The 22,564-nt window shown below is 37.7% G+C and overlaps 1 protein-coding gene across 3 annotated transcripts in view; it reads left to right on the forward strand.

The window, feature by feature from the left end:
* The window catches only part of WDFY3 (WD repeat and FYVE domain containing 3), a 197,966-nt gene that overhangs the window by 105,638 nt on the left and 69,764 nt on the right, over positions 1 to 22,564 (forward strand). For all 3 annotated transcript variants that reach the window (XM_067297390.1, XM_067297391.1, XM_067297392.1), the window contains 9 exons: positions 18 to 101; positions 5,505 to 5,682; positions 6,729 to 6,943; positions 8,463 to 8,575; positions 10,789 to 11,020; positions 13,699 to 13,799; positions 14,820 to 15,038; positions 19,789 to 19,970; positions 21,809 to 22,040. In XM_067297390.1, the coding sequence (XP_067153491.1) occupies positions 18 to 101; positions 5,505 to 5,682; positions 6,729 to 6,943; positions 8,463 to 8,575; positions 10,789 to 11,020; positions 13,699 to 13,799; positions 14,820 to 15,038; positions 19,789 to 19,970; positions 21,809 to 22,040 (1,556 nt within the window). The remainder of the gene's footprint in view (positions 1 to 17; positions 102 to 5,504; positions 5,683 to 6,728; positions 6,944 to 8,462; positions 8,576 to 10,788; positions 11,021 to 13,698; positions 13,800 to 14,819; positions 15,039 to 19,788; positions 19,971 to 21,808; positions 22,041 to 22,564) is intronic.

Raw genomic sequence — 22,564 nt, forward strand, 5'->3', positions numbered from 1 at the left:
GTCTGTTTTGTCTGTAGTCGTGCAGAACAGATCCCTCCTTGCCTGACAAATGAGACTTCTCTCCCCTCTCCTTGGGGAACGCCAGCTTTGTCCAGGAAAAGGTACCGACCCTTTTAAGAGACGCTGATCTTGCTTTGGGTTTCTCTCTCGCTGTTGTGTTTCTTTGTTCTTGTTTTTTCTCTCAAGTTGGTTTTTTTTTTCCTGAGGTGTGCCTGTTGACTTGTATGTTTATTGCATAAAATAAATGTGAAGGGGTGTTTCATAGAGAATCCTAGGTCACGATGCTAATATACTAAGATCAGAAGTTAGTGTCTATGGAGTCTTGAATCACTTTCAGCTAAGTTGGTATTGATTCGAAAACAAATAAGATCTACTGTAAGATCTAAGGAAGGTATGAATGACGTTCTCAGGAGCAGTTCCAAGAAGTTCAGAGTATGCTAGTAGATAAATTAATGAAGAAGAGTTTCTTTTTTCCTAACTAATTTTCAGGAAGAGGTATTTTCTTTTAGTCCGAAGGCTGATGGCTTGTTTAAGGTGTTCATTTGTTAGTAGTTACACAGAATACAAAAGCAAGAATGAACCTGTCCATACTTGACTACCAAATAGCATAGAGGCATGCTAAATTAAAAGGCTTGGAAAGTCTGCACAATTGACACAATTCAGAAATCGCAGCGCACATGCGCACACATACATTTTCCCAAGCTACTGTCTTGTCTTTTATATCTGTGTTTGGTAGATTATTTGCGTGTTGTTCCCCCCACCCAAATCAACTCATTCAACAACAGCCTGGCTTATATGCTTTTGCAAGTGATAGAAAGGGAGATTTGTCCCAGAGCCCCCTGGGAGGGGGACAGCCACTGATAATCTATGCAGGTCACACAGAGATTTGCTTCTGAAGATAAAAAAAAGACATTTGATGGACGTAATTGTGGATTTTCTGAGGTGCAGGTGCCGTTTGTGAAGCTATGGTCACTCTCGCTTGCAGTTCAGATTACAATATGCCATCAAGTCTCGTGCATGGGATGTAAAGTATTTTGCAAAGGGGAAGCCACCGCAGCTGCCTTTGGAACTGCTCAGAAAGGAAATGTTTGCACCAAAGCAGATCACCAATGAAATGTCGCTGTGCTGCTGAGTAAAGCTACGCAGGTTATGCATTGCTGTTCTACACGGACTGGCTTAGAAAAGGCCACTTTTCTAATAATCCAGGACCTCTCAGGCTGTTATTTCTTTTCCTACACTGAGGCATTTGGGACCAGACTTCGCTGTTACCCTTCGAAGAGAAAAACTTTAGCTGCCAAGCACCTCTTCTCTCACCCTGAGGAAACTTGAAAGAAACCCACTCTTCCTGTGAAGGCTTTCTACAGTCTTGGCCCAAATATTAACCTCTAGCATTATGGATTACCCTGCTCAGATGCACTGCATTCTTCAAATGCAGAAAGGGGCAAAAATTTACTTGCAGCAGAATACATCTAATGCCTGCCAAACACAAGCTGATTCCAGGGCACAATGAATAACAGAGTACCAGATTGGTAGTTGACACAGCCGGTTAATTTAATATATATGTACACGTGTGTGTGTGTGTGTATATGTATGTATGTATATATAAATGCATTAGGCTTCCTTTTTTAGTCTTTCTAATAGTGAAAATGCATTTCTTTAAAACCTGTGTAGCATGAAGCTATGTAATTATTGCATGTTTTAAAAAATGCAGATAGGGTGCTTTAGGTAGTTTAAGCAAGCAGTGACACAGGTCCTCGAGGAGGTGAATGAGTGCGGTTGATACTGACCTTTGCCAACAAAAATGGCTTTTGGGTGGTGTAAGTTGTGTAAGACTTCAGGTGAAGGTGGATGGGAGGCACGTTCATGTTAGCCTGGAAGGATTTTCAGATCCCTTATGTAAAAACGTGTTTTCAAGTAAACAAATACAGGGGGCCAGGCTTTCCGAAAAGTCTGTTTAAGCAGCTGTCTGGTTTCTCACAGTTGTTGAGCACTGTGTTCATCATTCCTACTGAATGCGGGGCCAGTGGCTGGGATCTTTCTCCTTTCAAAAATAAGCAACTTGGTTTTTCCAATCCAAATTTAGGTTTGGGTTTTGTTTTGTTTTGTTTTCTCCCTGCTTTTTAACCTCATGAAAATGACTCTTCTGACAGCAGTGTTCCCTCTTCTCTCGTTGTTTTCTACCTCCTTTCCTTTTCTCTCCCTGGATCTCCCCAGTTGCTGCGGCCTCTTCTGCTTTCTGACTCAGATGACAGATCCCTAAGGGGGAGCCCTGTGTTATTTGCCTAAAACCACAAGCAAACACGTATGCGCACGCATAGTTCTTTTGTAAACAAAAATAGCTTGGTTCTGGTTTTTATACATGGGGTTTTAGAACAGCTCTGGATAAACAGAGATGCTAAGATTTTCTTACAGATTATCTACTGCTATCCGAAGTTCTATTTTCCCAAGGAATATTGCACACTAAATGTTACACCTTTTACATAAATAGAGTAAGTACGACTTCTCTAGCACATGTGGTGTTATAGTACGTAGGTTTTTTCCCAGGGTTATATGGGATGCATTGTTCTTTCACCTCCCCGTATCATTTGAATTAAGAGCTACAGCTCTGCCGCTGCTTTGACTGCTGTTAATTCTAGCAGAAGAAAATCTGACGTGACAGGGCATTCTCCTCTTTTTTCTCAAGAGGAGGCTTTCGGCCCGACAGGCTAAAAGGGAGAATAGAACCTAACTGTGACTTTGTAAAAATAATGGCTAAAAACATTTTAAAGTTTGGATGATAATCACTCTTGGAGAATGATATATAGAGGGGTTATCTACAACAGATCCTATTTCTTCCAGATAAAACTAGTGTCACTATTCATGTCAACAGTTCGGCTTAATTATACAATTTGAGTTTGAAATTTTTTCAGTTTTGTTTTTCTTTAAATCAGAGTGATACATGAATTGTCTCTGATATGTTGCCTTTTTCCTTTGTCTGCTTCTTCCTTTAATCTCTCCTAGAGAATATAAAAGTAGAATATAAAAATAGGTAAGCATGAGTAAATGAAATTTGTGCAAGTTCTGCACTCAAATCAAACCTATAGCATGTGCTGAATACTTTGGCAGGATTTTATAAGATCTAGTTTCTTTTCCCAGTCTAGCAAATATTTTTGAATTGGTTGTTTTTATGGCTTTGGCACAAGTACTCCTTTTATGAAGAACTAAATAGGGAAGTTGGGATACTTTAAAGGGATGTGAAAATCATCCAAATAATGATGTTTGCTTGTGGGACACTGCGTCTTTGCTATCATTATGAAAAAGTTAATTGCCTAATCTTGATTGTGTTCCTTGCCCAGTTCTCTGTACGTGATGCTGAAGTGCAGTCAGTTTAAGGCCAGGATCATGTGCTTGCATGTGAATCATACTGAGTAATGAATTTTATTAGGCTCTCTCTGCATTACTGTGGTACAATTTCCAATTTTACTTAATGAAGTGAATTTGATACCCTGGATTAGGACACTTAGAAGTATAATTTGTGCTTAAAAGTTGGTGGAAGTTTGTTCTTTAACACTTTCTTAGAGGGTAGAATTTCATTAGCTTGAAGAGCATTCTTAAATACAAATGGATATTTAGTTTTTAAATCACATACCAAAAACTTGCATTGAGACTTTGAAGGTGATGTTGTAGAGAGGTAGCAATTTTCTTGAAGTATGGAGGAAAAAAATATTTACTAGAGTACTATTGCTATAATGCGTCAAAAAAATTGCCCATATTTCAGTCTATGCATTAAGAAAGAGAAAAGGGTTGGGATAACTTCTGCTGCAGTATTATCAGTTGTTCTGCCATTCTTAATTTTACTTAATTTTAAAAAACGAAACCAAGCATTCCTCAATTTACGAGATATTTCAAGCATTAAGTCTGCTAGAAAAGTTTATTTGGAAAACCGATGTTTTAGAGAGTTTGTGAAAAGACTTTCAAAATTGATTAGGACAGAGTTTCTATTTTTTCCCCTTTTCGGTAAGTTAATATGAAATTGCCGTCCTACTTCATGTCTGATGTAAGTACGTGCTGAATGAGTAAAGCATCAGTAATTTCTTAAAAGCTCTCTTTTTGAAAAGCAGACTTGGATCATTCCACATGCCAGATTTTTACTGAACTACTATCATGAAGCTTCTTGACTGGGAAGCTTTTATTGAAGTACACCATAGTTATATAGTTGAAATGCTCCTTATCCAGCCCATTTTCCAGGCAGTGCAAGAAGCTTGTGCTGTATTTCGTAATGTCTCGTCTTACTCTAAACATCCCAGTGCCTCTGGCTGCCCTACAAAGGATGTCTCTTGCTGATTTCTGTGTGTTTATTTGAGATGAAGCTGTCAAAATTTTTAGGACAGAATCGTACTTCTGACCTTGCTTATGTCCCCTCTATGTCCTGTTTTCCTCAGAAAAAAAGATTTCCTGATCAGAAGTGCTTAATGGTTAAGGCACAGGGACTCTTTGAATGTGAGCCTTGATGACTGAGACTGGGAGAGAGGATAGGCCTCTTTGGACCGATCTGATATGAAGAAACCTCTTTTTAGAAGGATTCACTTTTTGTAAAGTGGCACCAAATATTTGATCTTCAGGAAAATTGTTACATGCAATTCCTGTTTCCGTTCTTCAAACCAGGCATATATGGGAAATAATATATATTTTTTTGTGGTGAGCATGAACTTTTCAAGAAGCAGGTCCACATGAGGTATCTTTGCTTCAAAACTACTGTTCTGAAAGCATACGTTCACTCAGCTGCTCTCACTATTAACGTGTTGAATCTGTAGCTGAAAGAAGTTCTTCATCAGCGAAACTCCCAGCAGCATCGGCTTGAAATGAGAAATGCTTTGAAGGCTGTCAGTGCAAGCGGTAGCTTCGAAGTCAGTGTGTCAAAGCCTCTTTTCCCTGGCTCGGACTAAAGAAACTTAATGTAAATCTACATTACTGGAACAGCCGTTGAAAGACTGAGAGCATATGGACTGCTGGCATGAGTATACACTGAGATGAACTTTCTATTCTTGGAGATTAATTAGAGATTGCCTACGGATTGGTAATAGCGTGTTTTATAAACAATTGGAAATGAAGACCAAATGGGGAGAAACTTATTTGAAGTTGAGTATGTCACACATAACAGGAACAGTGGTAGATTGTGTACTTCTATCACTATGTATGGTACCACATTAAAAGGAAAAGAGGAAGGTGATAAAGGAAAATTTTTAACTTTCTAGACTATGTGGCATCTGAGGAACAGCGCTACTGAGTTAGAGCACAGTCCAGAATTGGACATCCTTTCAGATTGTTTTAGGGGAAACGTATCCAAGGACAGTTGAGAAGCATTTGTGTTTAATCAAAGGAAAGGGAAGGAGAGGGGAATAATGTCTATATACAGGTTCAACTTTGCAGCAGCTGTTTGAAAAGTGCAAAGCTAATAAGGGATGAGTTTTATAACTGTTTGATTTTGTTTGTTTGTTTGTTTTGTTATTCTTTTTTTCTTGCAGGCATGCGTATCACTCTGTTTCAACACCTCCTGTTTACCCTCAGAAAAACATTGCTGATGCAAAACTCCAGACAGGATCCACATCCATGCAGAGCTCTGATGCGGTTATTATCCACCCTGGTGCTATGCTTGCAATGTTGGATCTTCTTGCCTCGGTTGGATCAACTACACAGCCGGAAGTAGGCAAAAAATCTGCTACCTTAAGCTTTGAGAGTGACTGGGATAAAGGATGGCTAGAAAAAGACATGTTGCACTTTCATTTCGTAATGACCAACTAATACATTTCACAGAACAGAGTAATCAAGTTGAATAATTGGTTACATAGAGAAAGACCTGATATAAAGCACTTTATTTCACAGGCTTTGGGTTTTTTTTGACTTCCTGGCAACAATGTATAAATTCAAAGAAATGTCTGAAGTAGCCATCAGATGTTTTTGCCAAGCATGGTGATGAATTCTTATGTCCCTTGATGTATCAAATCTTACACGTAGTACAAGGAGGACATTAGATTGGATAGTATAGCTCATTGTATACATACTGTTTGAAATAACTGTAATATGTTCTAGTTCTCAAACTGTACTACTTGCTTCATACAATCCTTGGAGCAAAACCACTATTGGTTGTTTTTATATAAAGGATTTGTTGGATATTTTTGCACATTGTTTAAGTAGGTTTCATTTGAGATGTCTTTCCTGAAGAACACTGTTTATCAAAATAAAGTCCAAAAGCTAACAAGAGTTACTAGTCTTGATTGCTTTTTGTTGCCTCTACCAGTGGTGAGCATGGAGTTTGTTTTTTTTTTTTTTGTCTTCAGGGCATTAATGTGGCAGCTATGTTGCATATATTTTATATTTTCTAGAGATTATGATGATGTTAGGTTATCTAGGAATAGCTTAGCAATCATTAAGATAAAAGTTCTTAGCGCACTTTAAGCAGGTGGAGTCTCACTTCCATTTGTGAAGAGGTTATTTTAATTGTCTGTACCTGAATTTTTTTTCTTTACAAAAGTTGTGTTAATTCTTCATATAACTTATTATTTTGTTTGAAAAAGAAGATGGAAGTGTCTTCAATCCCCCCTGCACACACATTTAAGTACCAAACATTATGTGTATTTATTGCTAATGGTAATTTACCTTACATTATTATGTGTAAGGGCTTTTTTTTGTCTCATCAGTTTGTGTCATCTCAAGTGGCTGCTTGTTTTTTGTGTTTTTTTGTTTTTTAGCATGCACTGGATCTCCAGCTTGCAGTGGCCAACATATTGCAATCTCTAGTGCATACAGAAAGAAACCAGCAAGTCATGTGTGAAGCTGGGCTCCATGCGCGACTCCTGCAAAGATGCAGCGCTGCTCTGGCCGATGAGGACCATTCGTTGCATCCCCCGCTCCAGAGGATGTTTGAAAGGCTGGCGTCTCAGGCGCTGCAGCCAATGGTGCTGAGGTCAGAAACGTGTCCCGAAATCCTGTCGAGCTGGGCCCTTGTCCCTGCACTGTCGCTGGCTGGCTGTAAATAGCTTCGATTGTTAGAGAGCATAAATGACCTTGTGTGATAGTGATTGCCCAGAATCCCGTTTTGTTTCTCCTAAAATAGGCTGTCTTGCTTCTGTTAATTGGCATGTAACCTTGGAGATGTTAGGAATTCGGGGAGGGGGGGAGTGTCTGGGTTTTTGTTTTGTAGAGATTTTACTGAAGCTGAATGCTTCCTGCCTTCCTGCAAGTCTTGAGAGGCTATCAGAAGTGCAGTTCCTGGCCAGGTCATCAGGAAGAGCAAATGTGACAGCTTTAAAAGCAACATTGCCAGAGAAGACAATAGATTCCTAGATGTTTCTGTGCAACATTAAATAGCTCAGATTAGAAAAAGTTCAGCCCAGCTGTTTTATTTAGCACTGTAGTTATGTGAAGGAAACAGGAATATGATAGAAAAAATGTCTAAAAATTCAAGCCTTTGGGGGGAGAATGGGGTTTACTGCCCTCTTCTTAGACTTGGTGGTACTGTCTGGTCCTGTTAAAGGCAAGTTTTCATGTAAAATAACATTTCTGAGAATAGATTGAAAAAAAAATAGAAGAAATGGCATTGTGTTTATAACTTACAGTATTTGTTGAAATGCATAGTGATCACTAGCTTTAAGAAGTTAATCTTTCTGCATATTAATGCAAGTATGTTTATATATCTATGCTAGTACTTAAAAAAACAGATTTGAGAAGTTTGTAGGAGTATATTTTGAGCCGTTTGAGAAGTACCCACACCATTGTACGATGCTTTGAATTGATTGCTAGGTCTCAGCTGGAATAAAGAACATTTAAAATCTACTGTGGATTGTTGACTGGCTGACTTGCAGCCTTAGTGTTAGAGAGGACAGTTTGTCACTTCACTTCAGCGATATGCACCAGCACCAGAAACCATTCTGCAACTAGCACGCTTGCCAATAGTCTCAACATGGGACTTAAGCATCCCTGACACTGATAGACATTGACGGTGCAGGCATCTGTAGATATAGTTATCCACAGCCATGAAACTATCCCTCTACTAAAACTGGACACACTGGTAAAGCAATACGGAGCTCACGTTCTGTCTTCAACCTGTGACCTGCCTTTCCAGATGAGTTCAACTTGCTGTGTGTGAATCAGCAAGCTCTCGGATATTCTCCTACAGCAAGTAACAGTCTCACTGCAAAGCATTGTATCCAGGATCACTCACACTAGAAACTGTGTGCTTTGGTAGAATTGTTTGATCAGTAAAAAGTCAAATTTGTATAATATGTCTTTAAAACTGAAATAGTTTTGAATGAATCAAATGTTTCTTGTAATTATTCCTTATTTTATTTATACTTATTTAGTTTAAAAATTATGTTTAATTTGAGTAATTACTGTCACTTTTTAAAAAATGGTATTAGATTTGATATCATTCAAGGAATACAAATAGACAATTTGACGTGTACATTTTTTATTCTCTTACTTAGGGAATTTTTACGCCTGGGAAATCCTTTGAATTGTGGAGCTTGGGACAAAAAACTATTGAAACAATATCGAGTGCACAAACCCAGCTCACTGAGTTTTGAACCAGAAATGAGAAGTAAGTGCTTAAGTGCTAGAAATCTGATTTAAAAAGTTGCACTGCCCACAATTGCATACTTCATAGAAATTTGTAGATAAGCATCCAGACTTCCCCCCACAACTTTGTATTCATGTTAAATAATCAGAACAGTTTGGGTTTGAAAAAGTTCTAAATGCAGAGGGAACATAATACTTCTATTTAAGAGTACACATCTAGTGAGATAATTTGAATTTTCCATTTTAGGAAGAGTAGCAATTAAATATGATAATAGTTTGCTTTTGAGTCTTTAGTAGAATATACGTCTGTAGTTATTTAAGAGTAAAAGGAAGAATATTACTTTCAGATACTTTCGTGTGTTCATGACATGTCACTGCATCTATTTAGGTTTGATTCATAGTTTCTTTCATAGGTTCAATAAAGTTGCAGACAAAATAACTCAAATTCCTACACTTTAGCATAATCCCATTTATTCCAGCTAGACTAAGAATCCATGTCATTGTTAGCATCACTAGTAATGAAAAAGAAATAGAAAGACTTAAAAAAACAGCAGGAGGAGGAGGAACAAAACTTACAAAATCTGGGAAAATATCTCAATCTAATAATTCTCTTACTCAAAAAAGAGGTAAAATTTGAAGTTGGAAGCTCCACTCTTAATTATTTAAAGTTCAGGAATTTCTTTTTCATTCATTGATTTTTTTCATGATAAATATTACAGTATTTTCCTCATTGGTCACTTTCAGTATGTTTATGTTCTTGATATACTTTAAATTTAAATCTTTAATAGAATATGGTAAACACGGATTTAATTATGAACACATGGTAACCTAAAAATTTTGAAGAAAAAGGACAGGGTTACACACTCTTAAAAAACAAAACAAAAAAAACAGCTCTCAGATTGCTGTATATGAGCTTTAGCATTAATTGTGTAATTAACACTGACAGAAGGTATTCACAATTTATTTTGACAGGATATATTCACTAGCTAAATTAGAGATATACACACACGGTGAAAATTTTTGTTGTGTCTTTGTGTGATGTCCTGTCGTGCAAGTTCATCCGTGTATGAGTACCTCATACAGCAATTGCGCATCAGCTATAATTGTCACACTGGAACAGTTGCCTGTTTTCCAGATATTTAATGAATCAGTCTGATAAATGGGACTGAACGTCTGTAATGGGTTGTTCTTGAGGTTACTATAAGTAGGTTCCTCCAGCCAATCCGATCCTCTTTTCCACACTCACTCTTTTTTCTGTTTTTATTATCATCCCTAAGTTGTACAGCTTGGGAACAGCTGTTAGTGTAGCACAGGAAAGTTTCAGTAAATTATAATACAACTAGGAAGTTTCCAAATCGTATGATATTTGTCGGTATAAACTCATTGGCGTATGTCCAGTTGTAGCACACTGTTAAAAAATATCTTAACTGAAATGTCTGAATTATTTGGAAGGATCTAGAAAGCATCTTGGATGGTGTTAAATTACCAGCCTTTAATCCCTTCGCTCTACCTCCAGTCTACACAGCTCTCATACTCGATCCTTTATCTCTGAAGTAGAAATAACTGAATTTGTGTTATGTCACCAGATTCAGTACCACTGAACAGAGGGGAGAGTGTGGTTTTTCTTTTGGCCAGTGTAGACTTTTTTTCTTTTTCTTTTTCTTTTTTTTTTAATAGATGTGTTCCTACAGGGGAGGAAAAAAAAAAAAAAGTCATTTGTGAAAATGTCGGTCTGAAAAGTTTTTAACCCAGGAAAGAGAATTGGCAAAGCTAGCTTTCTGGGTATCTTGCAAGTTAGTATACTCAATTTACTAAGCTAAGCTTTCTGAGCCTTTCAGCTTGCTCTGAGGGTTTTAGTTCAGAGTTACTGCATCCGAAAAACATGAGTCAGAGTTTTTTCCGGTCTGATAGGTCATGTAACAGGAATGCACTCAAAACAAAGGTTATGCAAAAGGAGCATTTTCCCTGTGTTAGGCAATGGGATGGGTTATTGACTCAGTTTTTGGCTTTGCCACAACCTTTCTGTAACATCTTGCACAACACGTTAACCTCTTTTGCTTAGTTGAACATTTTTATAATGAGAGTAATACTTCCCAACTCATAATCTGTTCACTGAGAGGCTGAACTTGTTAATGACCATTGAACTCTCCCCTATAGTGCTTAAAAGTCCAAATACATGGCCCGAAAGTGTCTCCTTTTTGCAATGCTTTTGTTTTTTCTTGGCTTCTACCGTAGATAGCATGGTTACCTCAATGGAAGGTCTGGGTTCTGACAATGTGTTCAGCTTGCATGAAGAAAACCACTATCGGATAAGCAGGAGCCTGCTAAAACCAGCAGAAGGGAGCACAGTACCCCTGACGAGAGTGAAGTGTTTGGTCTCCATGACTACCCCCCATGATATCAGGCTTCATGGATCATCGGTTACTCCTGCGTTTATTGAATTTGACACGTCTCTTGAAGGGTTCGGGTAAGGTCCTACAGTGCTCTCAGAGAGCGTGGTACACAGTGTAATGTTTTATTGCTTTCTTCTTTCAAATAAATACCTGCAATTTTTAATGAAAAGCTTGCAAACTGAAAATAAATGGTTTGGTTTAAAGAAAAGAATGGAATACTTCATGCCACATGGATTTCCATTCAGTGTAATTAGTGACTTGAAACCACTGATGGCTTGTTATGTGTGAAAGTATAAGTGCTTATGTGTGCAAGTGTAGTACCCTCTCAGGTCTGGTTTTCATGTGCGTACTTAAGGCTGTTTTAAAATAAATGAACGCTAACATACTCTTGCAGAAAGGTATTGGTTGCTAGGATTCATGTGCAGCATTTGAATGGCACATATGCACTGAAATCCACTTAAAACTTCTGGAGAAGTTGGTAATGAGGAAGTGGGCAAAGCAGAAATAAAATTAAAGTAGAAATGAGAACTATGTTGAGTCCAAATAACTGGAAAAACTTGATGATTAACTGGAGGCGTTGCTCAAGTATAACACTTAACTCCTTCTTTTACCACCTTGTCTCTTCTGTCTCTCAATGTTTTTTCTCTTTCACCTTGAAGTGAGATGCTTTGTGAGGATCATCTGTGATGTAACTTATCTGCTTAGAAGATTAAAACATGATGTCATCTCAGCTTCTGTTTATGCAAAACATTTTGCCTTATCTGATATAAAAATGGAACAGTAGAAGAATCTCAAAATATTAACTTTTGCCCTGTGCTGAGGGCAAATATCTCCAAAACTGTTATGAAAAATTCAAGTCAATAGTAAAGGAAATAGGTATACTTTAACTATGTGTGGACTGGTCCATAGATTGGGGCTGGCAAATAGAGTGAAGGCAGGTATCTTGATGACGTGTTGTGACATATGCTCAAGTCAGACAATTGCAAACAAAACCTTGAATGGTGCATAATTGTTCAGAATATCCCAGAAACTTGGTTAAAAGCTTAAAAAACTTGACTAGAAGCTTTGTTAAAAGGTTTTTAGTGATAAGACCAAGTAAAAATGGCAACTGCTGTGAAGCCCAAAAGAGGGTGACAAATTCTTCTATGAGATGAGTAGCTCTGCAACACCTTTATTTTAGTCTCCTTTTAAAAGAGTTTTAAAAAGAGGTAGAAATGATCTGTTGTCTAGGACAATACCACAATTTCACAAAACTAGAGAACAGCACCACCTGACAGAATACCTTAAGTCTATCTTCTCTCCCCCCACCTCTAATACTTACATTACTGAGTGTCTTCTGTTAAGTCTACTTCTTTTCTGACGTGGGCTTAGAAAACAGAGCTACTTGCATCACAGTGTTCAAGTTTCCATTTATTCAGGCAACTGGTCTGAGAGCATAGTTCAGTCTGGATATTTATGAGCTCTACTGCTCAGCACTACCTTTTCAGCTCTGCAAAGCAAGCATGTAGCTTGCCCATCCAGCATGCAGCCTTCACTTCCAGTATCACTGGGGACACCGTCTTTGAAAAGAAATGATGCTCAAAGCTCCGTCCTACATCCTTTAGAAGAGAAAAACAAACTTCTTAGATGTAAGAACAAACTGAAATAGGCTAACAAAATAAATGATCACTGTGGTTACTCCAGGAGATCTGTAGGCACTGATAATTTACCCAGAAGTAATCCACATAATGTAGCTGTGACTTCCTGTAATTTCATTGGTTGCCTATGAAGGCTGTTGTAATCAATTAAAAAATCAAAACAAAGCTTTTTTCGTCTGTGCCAGGGTGTTTTATGAACTCAGCAGACTTAATAGTCAGGTGGAGGAGCCCAGAAAACATGTATTTACTTGCTCATAGAGAACATGCTTGTAACACTGACTGTAGGGGATTCACCCAGCAAATAGTATTTTCAAGATGGAGGAAGGAAAACATAATGAGAATTATAATCAAAAGAAAAGATAATTCTGATCAAAACCATAGACTGTTATTGTTCATGAGATGAGTGGTCAAGTTAGCTGTTCATGGCTGCTACAGGATACTTAAATTAGCAAGTTCAAGTGTGAACAAAATGAAGATACTTCTGCAAGCAGAAGAGCAATCACATTAAGACAAACTGTACAAACTGGAAGCTGAACTCCTATGAGAATTCACTCCACCGTCAGTAGGCTGGTCACTGAAATCATCTGTGCTCTTTATATCATCTGATACCTTGGGAGGTACTCCTTATATCCGTTTCTTCTGGGTCAAAAACATCGTAATGGCTCTTGTAAGGACCGCGTATAGTTAATATGGTGAATTGTGGCATGACTGTGAGAATATACATACTTATTATAAAACCATTGTATGCAACTATCAAATCCTTTCAATATTTAGCTAATGCAGTCTTCAGGACAGTTTTGAACATCTCAAAGGCTGTAGCAAATTATGGTGACCCAGAAGGGAACAGTTTATGCTGTGGAGCCGCATGGGCATAAGTCTCTGCTCCTTTGCACCAAAGAGATATGTTGCCAAAGCTCTTTGCACTGGAGACAATTTAACTCCGCCAGGAAAACTCTTGAGAATTCATTTCCACTTTTCGTTAACACATACAGTCAAGGAGAGTAGTGGATGCTTATGGTATATTTTTTCTAGGCTATATTTTGTTTGTTTGTATCAACCTCTGGCTATGTTGACTTCCATGAACTCTAGTGTGTTCCTGGTGTTTTATTTAACAGCTGCCTGTTCTTGCCAAGTTTGGCTCCCCATAATGCCCCCACAAATAATGCTGTCACAACAGGACTTATCGATGGTGCAGTTGTCAGTGGAATTGGAGCCGGTAAGTACTCAAGTATTACTGTTACCAGTATTCTCTTTTTGATGATGTTTATTTCTCTTACGTTTCTATGTTAACCATGAAGTTATAGTATGGCATTGGATGTTGCACACTCTTAGCTGAGAACTCCTTTTTGAATCTTTTTGTCACTTTTCCTCCCAAGTCAATGAAAAGCAGTATAAAATACAAATATGCCATTTATTGAAAATATAAGGCTTTCAGCAAAAGGTTGAATGGTGGTTTTTTTTCTGTTATGTTCTATTGTTCTTATATATAAAGAGCCTGGTATATGCATTAAGAACAAGTTGGGGTAGCAGTGTTAAGTACACAGAGCATAGGAAATGTGGGCTTCATTGTAATGCTGTATCATAAAAATTATAACCGTTTTTTCACATCCCTGAAATCTGTTCACTGTATGCTGTTCAGCCTATGTGAACCTGGTATGCAGCGGGGCTAGTCGAACATGATCACGTAGTTAAAAATGGTCTGAAGCACAAAAGCAAAGTTGACGTTCTACTGCAGTGAAACAGAATTATCATTAGACATGGAGCACCCTGGGATATCAGGTGGATTTAGGTGTATGTGGGGGAGATATCTACTTCAACGAAGGCTAAGTGGCTCTTTCATTGCTTGTTGTTATGAAATACTTCAGTGGTCCTCACGTGTATGTGACTTGAGTTACACCCATGGAAAAAACAACTTGTCAGAATATTAACCATTTCTAATCCATTTCCACTTTTTTGTTCAAAGAACTGAAACTGAGGTGTTCTGAAAAAGTGTATCTTCAGGGTTAATTTTTGTTTTTAAAATAGGAGGGGATAGCATTCAATTTTTGTTTTACTTGGTTTTGAAAGAAACCACTCTGAGCTAGCTTTGTGTGATTATTTTTTAAATCTAAGCTTTGGTCAGAGATGAAAGAAAGAAAGTTCAAGTCCAAGCTGATAGGAAAGCAAGGACAGGAACACATAGGTATCCCCAGTGCTAGCTACTCCAGCTATAATGGGTTTTAATTTTTGCTTTTAGGTGAAAGATTTTTCCCACCACCATCTGGTTTAAGCTACTCAACTTGGTTTTGTATTGAACACTTTAGTACGCCTCCCAATAACCACCCTGTCAGACTGCTTACTGTAGTGCGACGTGCAAACTCCTCTGAGCAGCATTATGTATGCCTTGCTATTGTCCTCTCGGCAAAAGATCGGTCACTAATTGTATCAACTAAAGAAGAATTACTTCAAAACTACGGTAAGAGATGATGTGCAGCGTCATCAGCTATACCTGATAGCTAATATATAACATACCTGATACCATAGCTAATATATAATATATATATATTATGGGGGCATGAAAGCAAGTTTATTTTAAACATAGTATTTAGAAGTTGTGTTTAATGGAATCTTTATTGCAGCTTCACTAGCTCTGAATGTTTCTTGATGACATAAGAATGCAAAATGTAGACATTCCTACAGAAATAAAGAAGCATTTGTAGTTTCTGAAGAAGATCTGGTATATGCATATAAACAAACAACCTACCAAAAAACCTGAGTATTAGAGATTTGAAAGAGGGAATACTTCACTGTTTTTGCAAGCTTTTGCCTCTATTTGGCTTGAATGATTCATTTTAGACATCACCTTTTGGGGGAACAAATGTTAACTATCCTGGCTGTGAAGAAGCTGGGAAATAATAAACTAAAAGGCTGTGAACACTTTCGGGATCTGGATGCTCCAGCACTTGCTGGTTATTTGAAAGTGATCAGTAATTTGCTTTATGCTTTAATGCTGCGGTCAGTTTTGCAGAAAGAGTTTGTAGCTCCATTCGGTGTCCATGATTGAGAGAGGAACTGCAGGAGATGCAGTGATGAGCAAGGCTGAAGCTGGTGAGGCCAGTGTATTTCAAGGAAGAGCTGTCAGTAAGGGCAGGGGTGTTAGGTTTAGCCATCTTTTGTCTCCCGCCTCGTCTTTCATCAGGGCTCTCAAGGCAAATGGTCAGTATCTGTGGGTCATTTATGCCCCAGACTGAGGAGAAGCCCAGAGGAGCGGGGCAGCATCTGTGCATTTCACCCTTGGTTCTCTACCAGACCGACACACTGGGTTAGAATGGTTATCACAAATCTGTTTCTGCTTCTGCTGGGTTCCTCCTGTGGTCCTTGTTCTGGCTGGATGAGGGCTTGGAATGAACAAGGAGTACATATTCAAATTTACAGGATGAACCACTTACTGTTTTTCTTTATTGGCAAGTTTAATGGAACAATACATGAGAAGAAAAATTGTCGTGTTTTGGGGGGACAATAGTGAAAGTCATAAAAGGGCAGCACTATTTTCCACTGGTTAGTTACAGTAGTCTGCACTGCTAGTTTGGTAGACTTTGTGTTGTAAGAAACAGAAGTTGCTATGAATTTTTCCTCTGATTTTTGTCAACTTTCAGCCTGCAGAAAAAAATGAGTTTAAAAGATCACTAGGGATGCGAATGAGATACTTTAGGTGGTAAATCAATAATGGTTGTAAATATCCTGGTTTTCTAAAAGAGAAATATCCTTTTCTTGTAATGTTCAGTAAAGTTTGAGTGCCACTTAATGTTTCAGAAATTGAATTAAAGGCGTTCTGGCATTTCTGAACTTGCAGCTTATGAAATAGTTGATTTTATTTAGTTATGCCTGACATTTGATTGTATTTGATGCTGTATGGTTTTTTTTGTATGGTCTTTAATACCTTGGATGCTGAGAAAACTCATATACTGTATAAAAAATCATGTTCTTTCCTGTTGAGTAACAGGCACTACTAAAGAATTTTTACAGCATTAATTATTTACAAAAAGCTAAGCACAGAATCACAGAATCGCTGAGGTTGGAAGGGACCTCTGGAGATCACCTAGTCCAACCCCCCTGCTCAAGCAGGGTCACCTAGAGCACATTGCACAGGATTGCATCCAGGCGTGTTTTGAATATCTCCAGAGAAGGAGACTCCACAACCTCTCTGGGCAACCTGTTCCAGTGCTCTGTTACCCTCACAGTGAAAAAGTTTTTCCTCATGTTCAGATGGAAGTGTCTGTGTTTCAGTTTGTGCCCGTTGCCTCACGTCCTGTCGCTCGGCACCGGGCAGATTGTTATAGAATGCTCCTTATTTTCATGCTAAATCAGCATTCACATTATTAACTGCAGTAGTTTCTGTTAGTAGAAATCAGGTTCAAAACCTAAACCCTGAGATCTGAAGAACCGTAATACAAGGGAAGAACTAAAATTCTTAAATTACAAAGATATTGCCAGTGTTTTTTCTCAGAAGACCAAATTCTTCTAGGAGAGAACCAAATAAGTCTGTCTTCATTAATTGCTTTTGCCTGCATTAGAGCTATAAATTGTGTGGTTTTAGTTTGTAAGCCCCTATATCTAACTCTTTAAAAGAGATTGGATTTGTAGAGGCTTTGTCAGAAAAGAGCTGAGGGTCTCTAGCTGGCTGCAGAGACTGGTTTTTAATTGAATGTCGTAGAGGAGTGCCACCCTGTCACAGCTAAGTAGTGGTTGGTGGTGTCTTGTGGGGCGTTGAGCAGATGAGTACCCAAAGAACCGAGATAGGAGGCCCGCCAGCATTCAGGGTTGAAAGGGCTGACCGCCTATTGTAAGAATAAACCGGGTGTTTAAGGATTCGTTTTGTGATTGAGAATTGTACCTCAAGGTGCTTGGCTGAGGGAGAAGTAGTGGAGGAAAGATTATTTTTGTATCTGAAAGTTAGTTCCAGGTACCTCTGGTTTTATCATCTGCTTTTTGCTGTCTCTAAAGAAAAGAGTTCTCTCTGTACACGCTGCCATTGAGGTAAGAGGATTAGTGGATTCTATTCCCTGAATATGAAAGAATGGAAAGAGATGTGAAAAAGCTCTATTTGCCGTTGAAGTGCTACCCGGTGGAGAATTTTCGAGCTTTGTCGTTGTCGCCTCTCTGGCTTTCAAGCAGGTTGTGGGTGACTCTGCTTTGTGGCGGGGAAACAGTACTGCAAATTAATCATGCCTTCCGGTGTGAAATCAAAAAATGTCTTTTTAGAGGAATTAAAAAATCTTGTATTGAGAACTGAAGTGTGTTTAAGCATTCAAAAGAAAGGAATTGAGCACCTGTTAGTGAAGAAAGAGCTGAAAAGTGCTGAGGGAGTATAGATGGGTGAATGGGGACCGGTGGGCAGCAGCTTCTGAGCTGCAACCCTTGCCGAGACTCTGGGAGTGGGTTCATCCACTACATGTGTCTAAAATAGGAGCATTTTCTAATCGGTGCAAAGGTAGCAGCTATAGCTGATGGAGCCTGCAATGCAATTCGCCTTCCCCCCCAGTAGAAGATGCTCACATCTGGCCAGGGGAATTATCGCCCAAACATCCCTGATATTTCAAACATAATGATATTTCTAAGGAAGGCCTAGGGTGACTAGCTGAGATAAAGATACTAAAAGCTAAAACAGATGAGACATCCTAATTCGTAGTTTTGACTTGGGCAAATATTTTGAATCGCTAAGCTATTCCTTCAGTAGCAGCAGTTGAGAAACTAAATAGGATTGCAAGAAGGGAAGAAGAAAAGCCCGTGTGCCAGAGTTTGAATTCTAAATACCAGCTAGCCTGTACTTGATGTGTTTCTCTCGAGCCAACTATCTTATTTGCAGCTTTTATTAAGGGAAAAAATCTAAGGCTTTTGACCCAACTTTAATTTACTTTAATGCTGCTATGTAATTTAGCATGAGGATTCTTACGCAGATGCCTTGAAAAGCGTTTCTTTTATTTGTATGTTTTTGTGTGCGTCACCTAATTGCTTAAGGAAGATAATTGCAAGCTACACATGAAAACAGTGTTTAGCAAGTATTTGATAAATGTGGCTTACAGAATTCCAGATCTTCTGAAAATTTGCGGGTTAGGGCAAAGACTATTGAGCTATTCAGCAAAATATCCTCATTTCGCTCTCTTTTTTTCCTTCTTTGGGGTTTATTAACTTAAATTTAATGTGGTGGCTTCCTTTCTCTGCTCATAGCTGTAAAAATCGGAGAGGGCTGGTATTACAGTAAATTTCTTATGAATTCTTACTGCTCATTTATGTCAATGTGTACTTGGTAATTAGCCCATCTCTTATTAGGTTTATAATGATGGTAATTTCCTTTTAAAAAATAAAAAATAAAATTAATCAAGAGGGAATTTCAGATCTGTCGGACTGACTGTATTTCCAAATATTAGTGAGTCAGTGCTGAAATTGTTGATTGGAGTGCAAATAGAGCTGGGCCAGGTGTTCAGGTGTTAAGTCATTTTGTCATCATCTGATTTAATGCAGGTACAAAAAATGTTAGTCTCCAAAGCAGAATTTCCTACTGTTGGCTGCATACTTCTACAGTACAAGAAAGATGAAAAATAGCTTTGTAGTTGTAGAGAGACATCTGTTATCTCTTGATGACTACTTCTGTAGAATTTCTTTTAAAAACAACAAACAATATTTTTTTGACTTACGAAGTGGCATTAGAAAGTTAGTAAAAAGAAAAAAACTTCACTAAACTAATTATTGCCATTTAAAAAATTCAGTTAAAATTTCAATAAGAAGGTAGAAGGAGAGAAGTAAAATGTAATTGTCAAAACTTTGAAAGTATCCTGGGAATTTTATTAGAGAAGAATTAAGGCAAAACAAGACCAGGCCCATTGCTGATGTTAATAAAACTACACTAGCTTGTTTATATGCAAGTGTGTAAGGAAGCTCAGTCTGTCAAACTGTGAAAATATACTCAGAATACACTTTAAAAAAGCCTGTGATTTCATTCTTTCAGTTCTTGTATTTGAAGGCTTTCAAGAAAATATTTAAAACTATTTATATCTCATTACTTCTATTTTTGTTTTATTGGTCACATTATTACACATACTTTCTAAAATTTTGGCTTTAATGTATGTCTTTAGAGTATGTTTCATGTCAAGCCTAATGAAATAAGAATATCAAAACAGACTAATAATATCTTTACTTGTTCCCACTAAGTGTTCCTTTCCTTTTAGTTGATGACTTCAGTGAAGAATCATCATTTTATGAAATTCTTCCTTGTTGTGCTCGTTTTCGCTGTGGTGACCTTATAGTGGAAGGCCAGTGGCATCACCTAGTTCTGGTCATGAGTAAAGGCATGCTAAAGAACAGTACAGCTGCACTCTACCTTGATGGACAGCTTGTTAACACTGTCAAGGTAAAATAAAACTGTAAATCCTTATTTTTACTGTGGGAGTGATTTCTCTCTCTCTGTGCACATGCTCACACACATTTTTGTATATATACATATGTGTATATATATTTATAAATGTGTTTATAAATATATACACAGAACAGAAATATACATAAAGAAATATATATAATATAGATATAAAAATACATGTATAGAAGATGTATAAAATTAAATATATAGAACTGCATATGAATATAATAAATAGAAATAAATATAACAAGTATAAGCATATAAAGATACTATATGTGTGTGAATATACATGCATACACATAAACGTGTGTGTGTGTGTGTATGTATAAAAATAAAAATGTTTCCTTTACGTGCCACCTGTGATCTTGTGCCCGGGTGGTATCCTACATGAAGGTGCAGTAATACTTGATTTAAAATATGAAATTTGTCTGAATTCTTATGAATTCTGTGCTTCATTCATTGCCCAGCTTCCAGCATTTGTTACAAACAAGAGAAGATTCTTAAAAAGATGGGTCTTTGCTCACTGCACAGCTCTGACCCAGCCCTAGTCAAGAGACGTTAACAAATACCTTCTCATGCATGAGCAATAGAAACAATGAAGCACGGAAGGTATGAACGGTGCATTGAATGTTAAGCAAGTGTGGCACAGCTACACTGCTCAATAGATTACAATAAGAACAAAAGCTTAAAAAAAAGAAAGAAAAAAAAAAAGTGTTCCTAGGCCATGTAGCAGATCTAATCTTGAATAATGAATTAAGACAGCTTTTCCAGCCTATCATGGTGTTCCTTTCTCAACCCTCTTGACCCCACAGAAAGAGGATCCTGTTGTCTGTGATTGCTACTGAGATGTCTTACGTTGTTATCTGTTGATTGTAGATGAAACATATTTAGTTGTAAAAGTCAATAATTTGTTATTAGGTGGGACAAACTAGGAGGCCACATGCAGAGCAGCAAAGAGCACTGTGGACCTGTCCATGGGGCACTACGTGTTCCTGACCTCTGACTGATAACCTGTAGCTGTAAAAGAGTATTTAGCGCTGGCAGGCTTGGGCCTTAAGGAAGTAAACTAATCCTGGCGTGGGGTGCAAATTTGCTAGCTTTAATATTCTTCTGTGTTAGGTGAAACAATATTTTGCCTTTCAACATTTAACATTCAATATTCATTAAGCAAAATGAGGACTATATTAACTTTACTTGTTATGCTAATAACTACAATATATACTAATTATGTCTGACTATACATGACTACACTCTATAACTGAAAACACAGTTTTTATAAGGTAGTTAGAAAATGGCTGCAAGATTGTTCCTGTCATTACATTTAGGCCAGCATCTTATCCATGGATTTGTTTTTTTACAGCCTGTAAATTATATCATATTGAACTTGTTATGTTTCACCATGAAGCATAAAGGCATATTTTCAATGGCTGCAGAAGGAGAGGAAAAGACAAAAGGATATGAGTTAATCTTGTTTCTTTTGGAAAAAAAATGTAGTTTTAAGTCATTTAAAAAGCATCACATTTTTAGAAGCAAAATACAGTATCACCTCATTCTTCAGAGTTTTTAAGCACAGAGCTCACGTGTTCTCATCCTGTATTGTCATATGCACCCTGATCTTCTGAAAGCCAATTAACTTCTGATTCTGCATTTACTTCTGGATGATGTTCCTCACTGACTTTTGCTGTATAGTGTTACAATACAATGTGTTACATATCAGTCATTCAGAACATCCCCTTGTTTGCAAACCACTTTCCTGAATTTTTAGTATGTCTGCTCTCTCTTCATGATACCTGTGCTCTCTCAATAACTTCACAATATTTTCTTCCTTACAGCTTCACTATATTCACAGTAGTCCTAGTGGGTCTGGTTCTGCTAATCCACCTGTGGTCAGCACCGTTTATTCCTATATTGGCACGCCACCTGCCCAGCGCCAGCTTTCCTCCTTGGTGTGGCGTTTGGGGCCTACGCATTTCTTGGAGGAAGTTTTGCCTGCTGCAAGTGTTAGCACCATTTATGACCTGGGACCAAATTATGTTGGAAGCTTTCAAGCGGTATACTTACCATGTAAGTACAATTCAGACTGCAGCAAGCAACGTGGCACAGGTGTAGGTGAATCTTTTGCGTATCTATTTGCAGAAAAACTGAGAAATATGAAGATGCCATAGAGGAGAGGAAAAGCTGTTCATATAAAGCAGACTTGTATAGCAGCTATTGAAAAGGATGATAGAGGTGATGAGGTGTGATAGAAGTGCCTGGTATTCCTCATTTTGTTTTTAATCTATTTAGAAACCCTTAAAATTGTCTTTATTTGTACTCTACATAATATTTACCATAGAAAGGGAAATTGGAAAATCTATTTAAGTTGTCAGTTCCTAAATGTTATGGCAATCATACTTATTTGCAATTCTTGCAATTTATTCTGCACTTTAAACAGAGCTATCTTGAAATGTAATTGATTATAGTGCCTAAATAGGTTCAACTGAGAATAAAATCAAATAGGAGGGATTGCAGTGCAGCAGATACTCTTAAGCATTTGTTGCAAATAAACATGGGTAATAGTTCGATTACAATTTTTTTTAAGCCTTCTT

This window comes from Apteryx mantelli, chromosome 5 (genome assembly GCF_036417845.1).
Source record: "Apteryx mantelli isolate bAptMan1 chromosome 5, bAptMan1.hap1, whole genome shotgun sequence".
NCBI classification, from domain to species: domain Eukaryota; kingdom Metazoa; phylum Chordata; class Aves; order Apterygiformes; family Apterygidae; genus Apteryx; species Apteryx mantelli.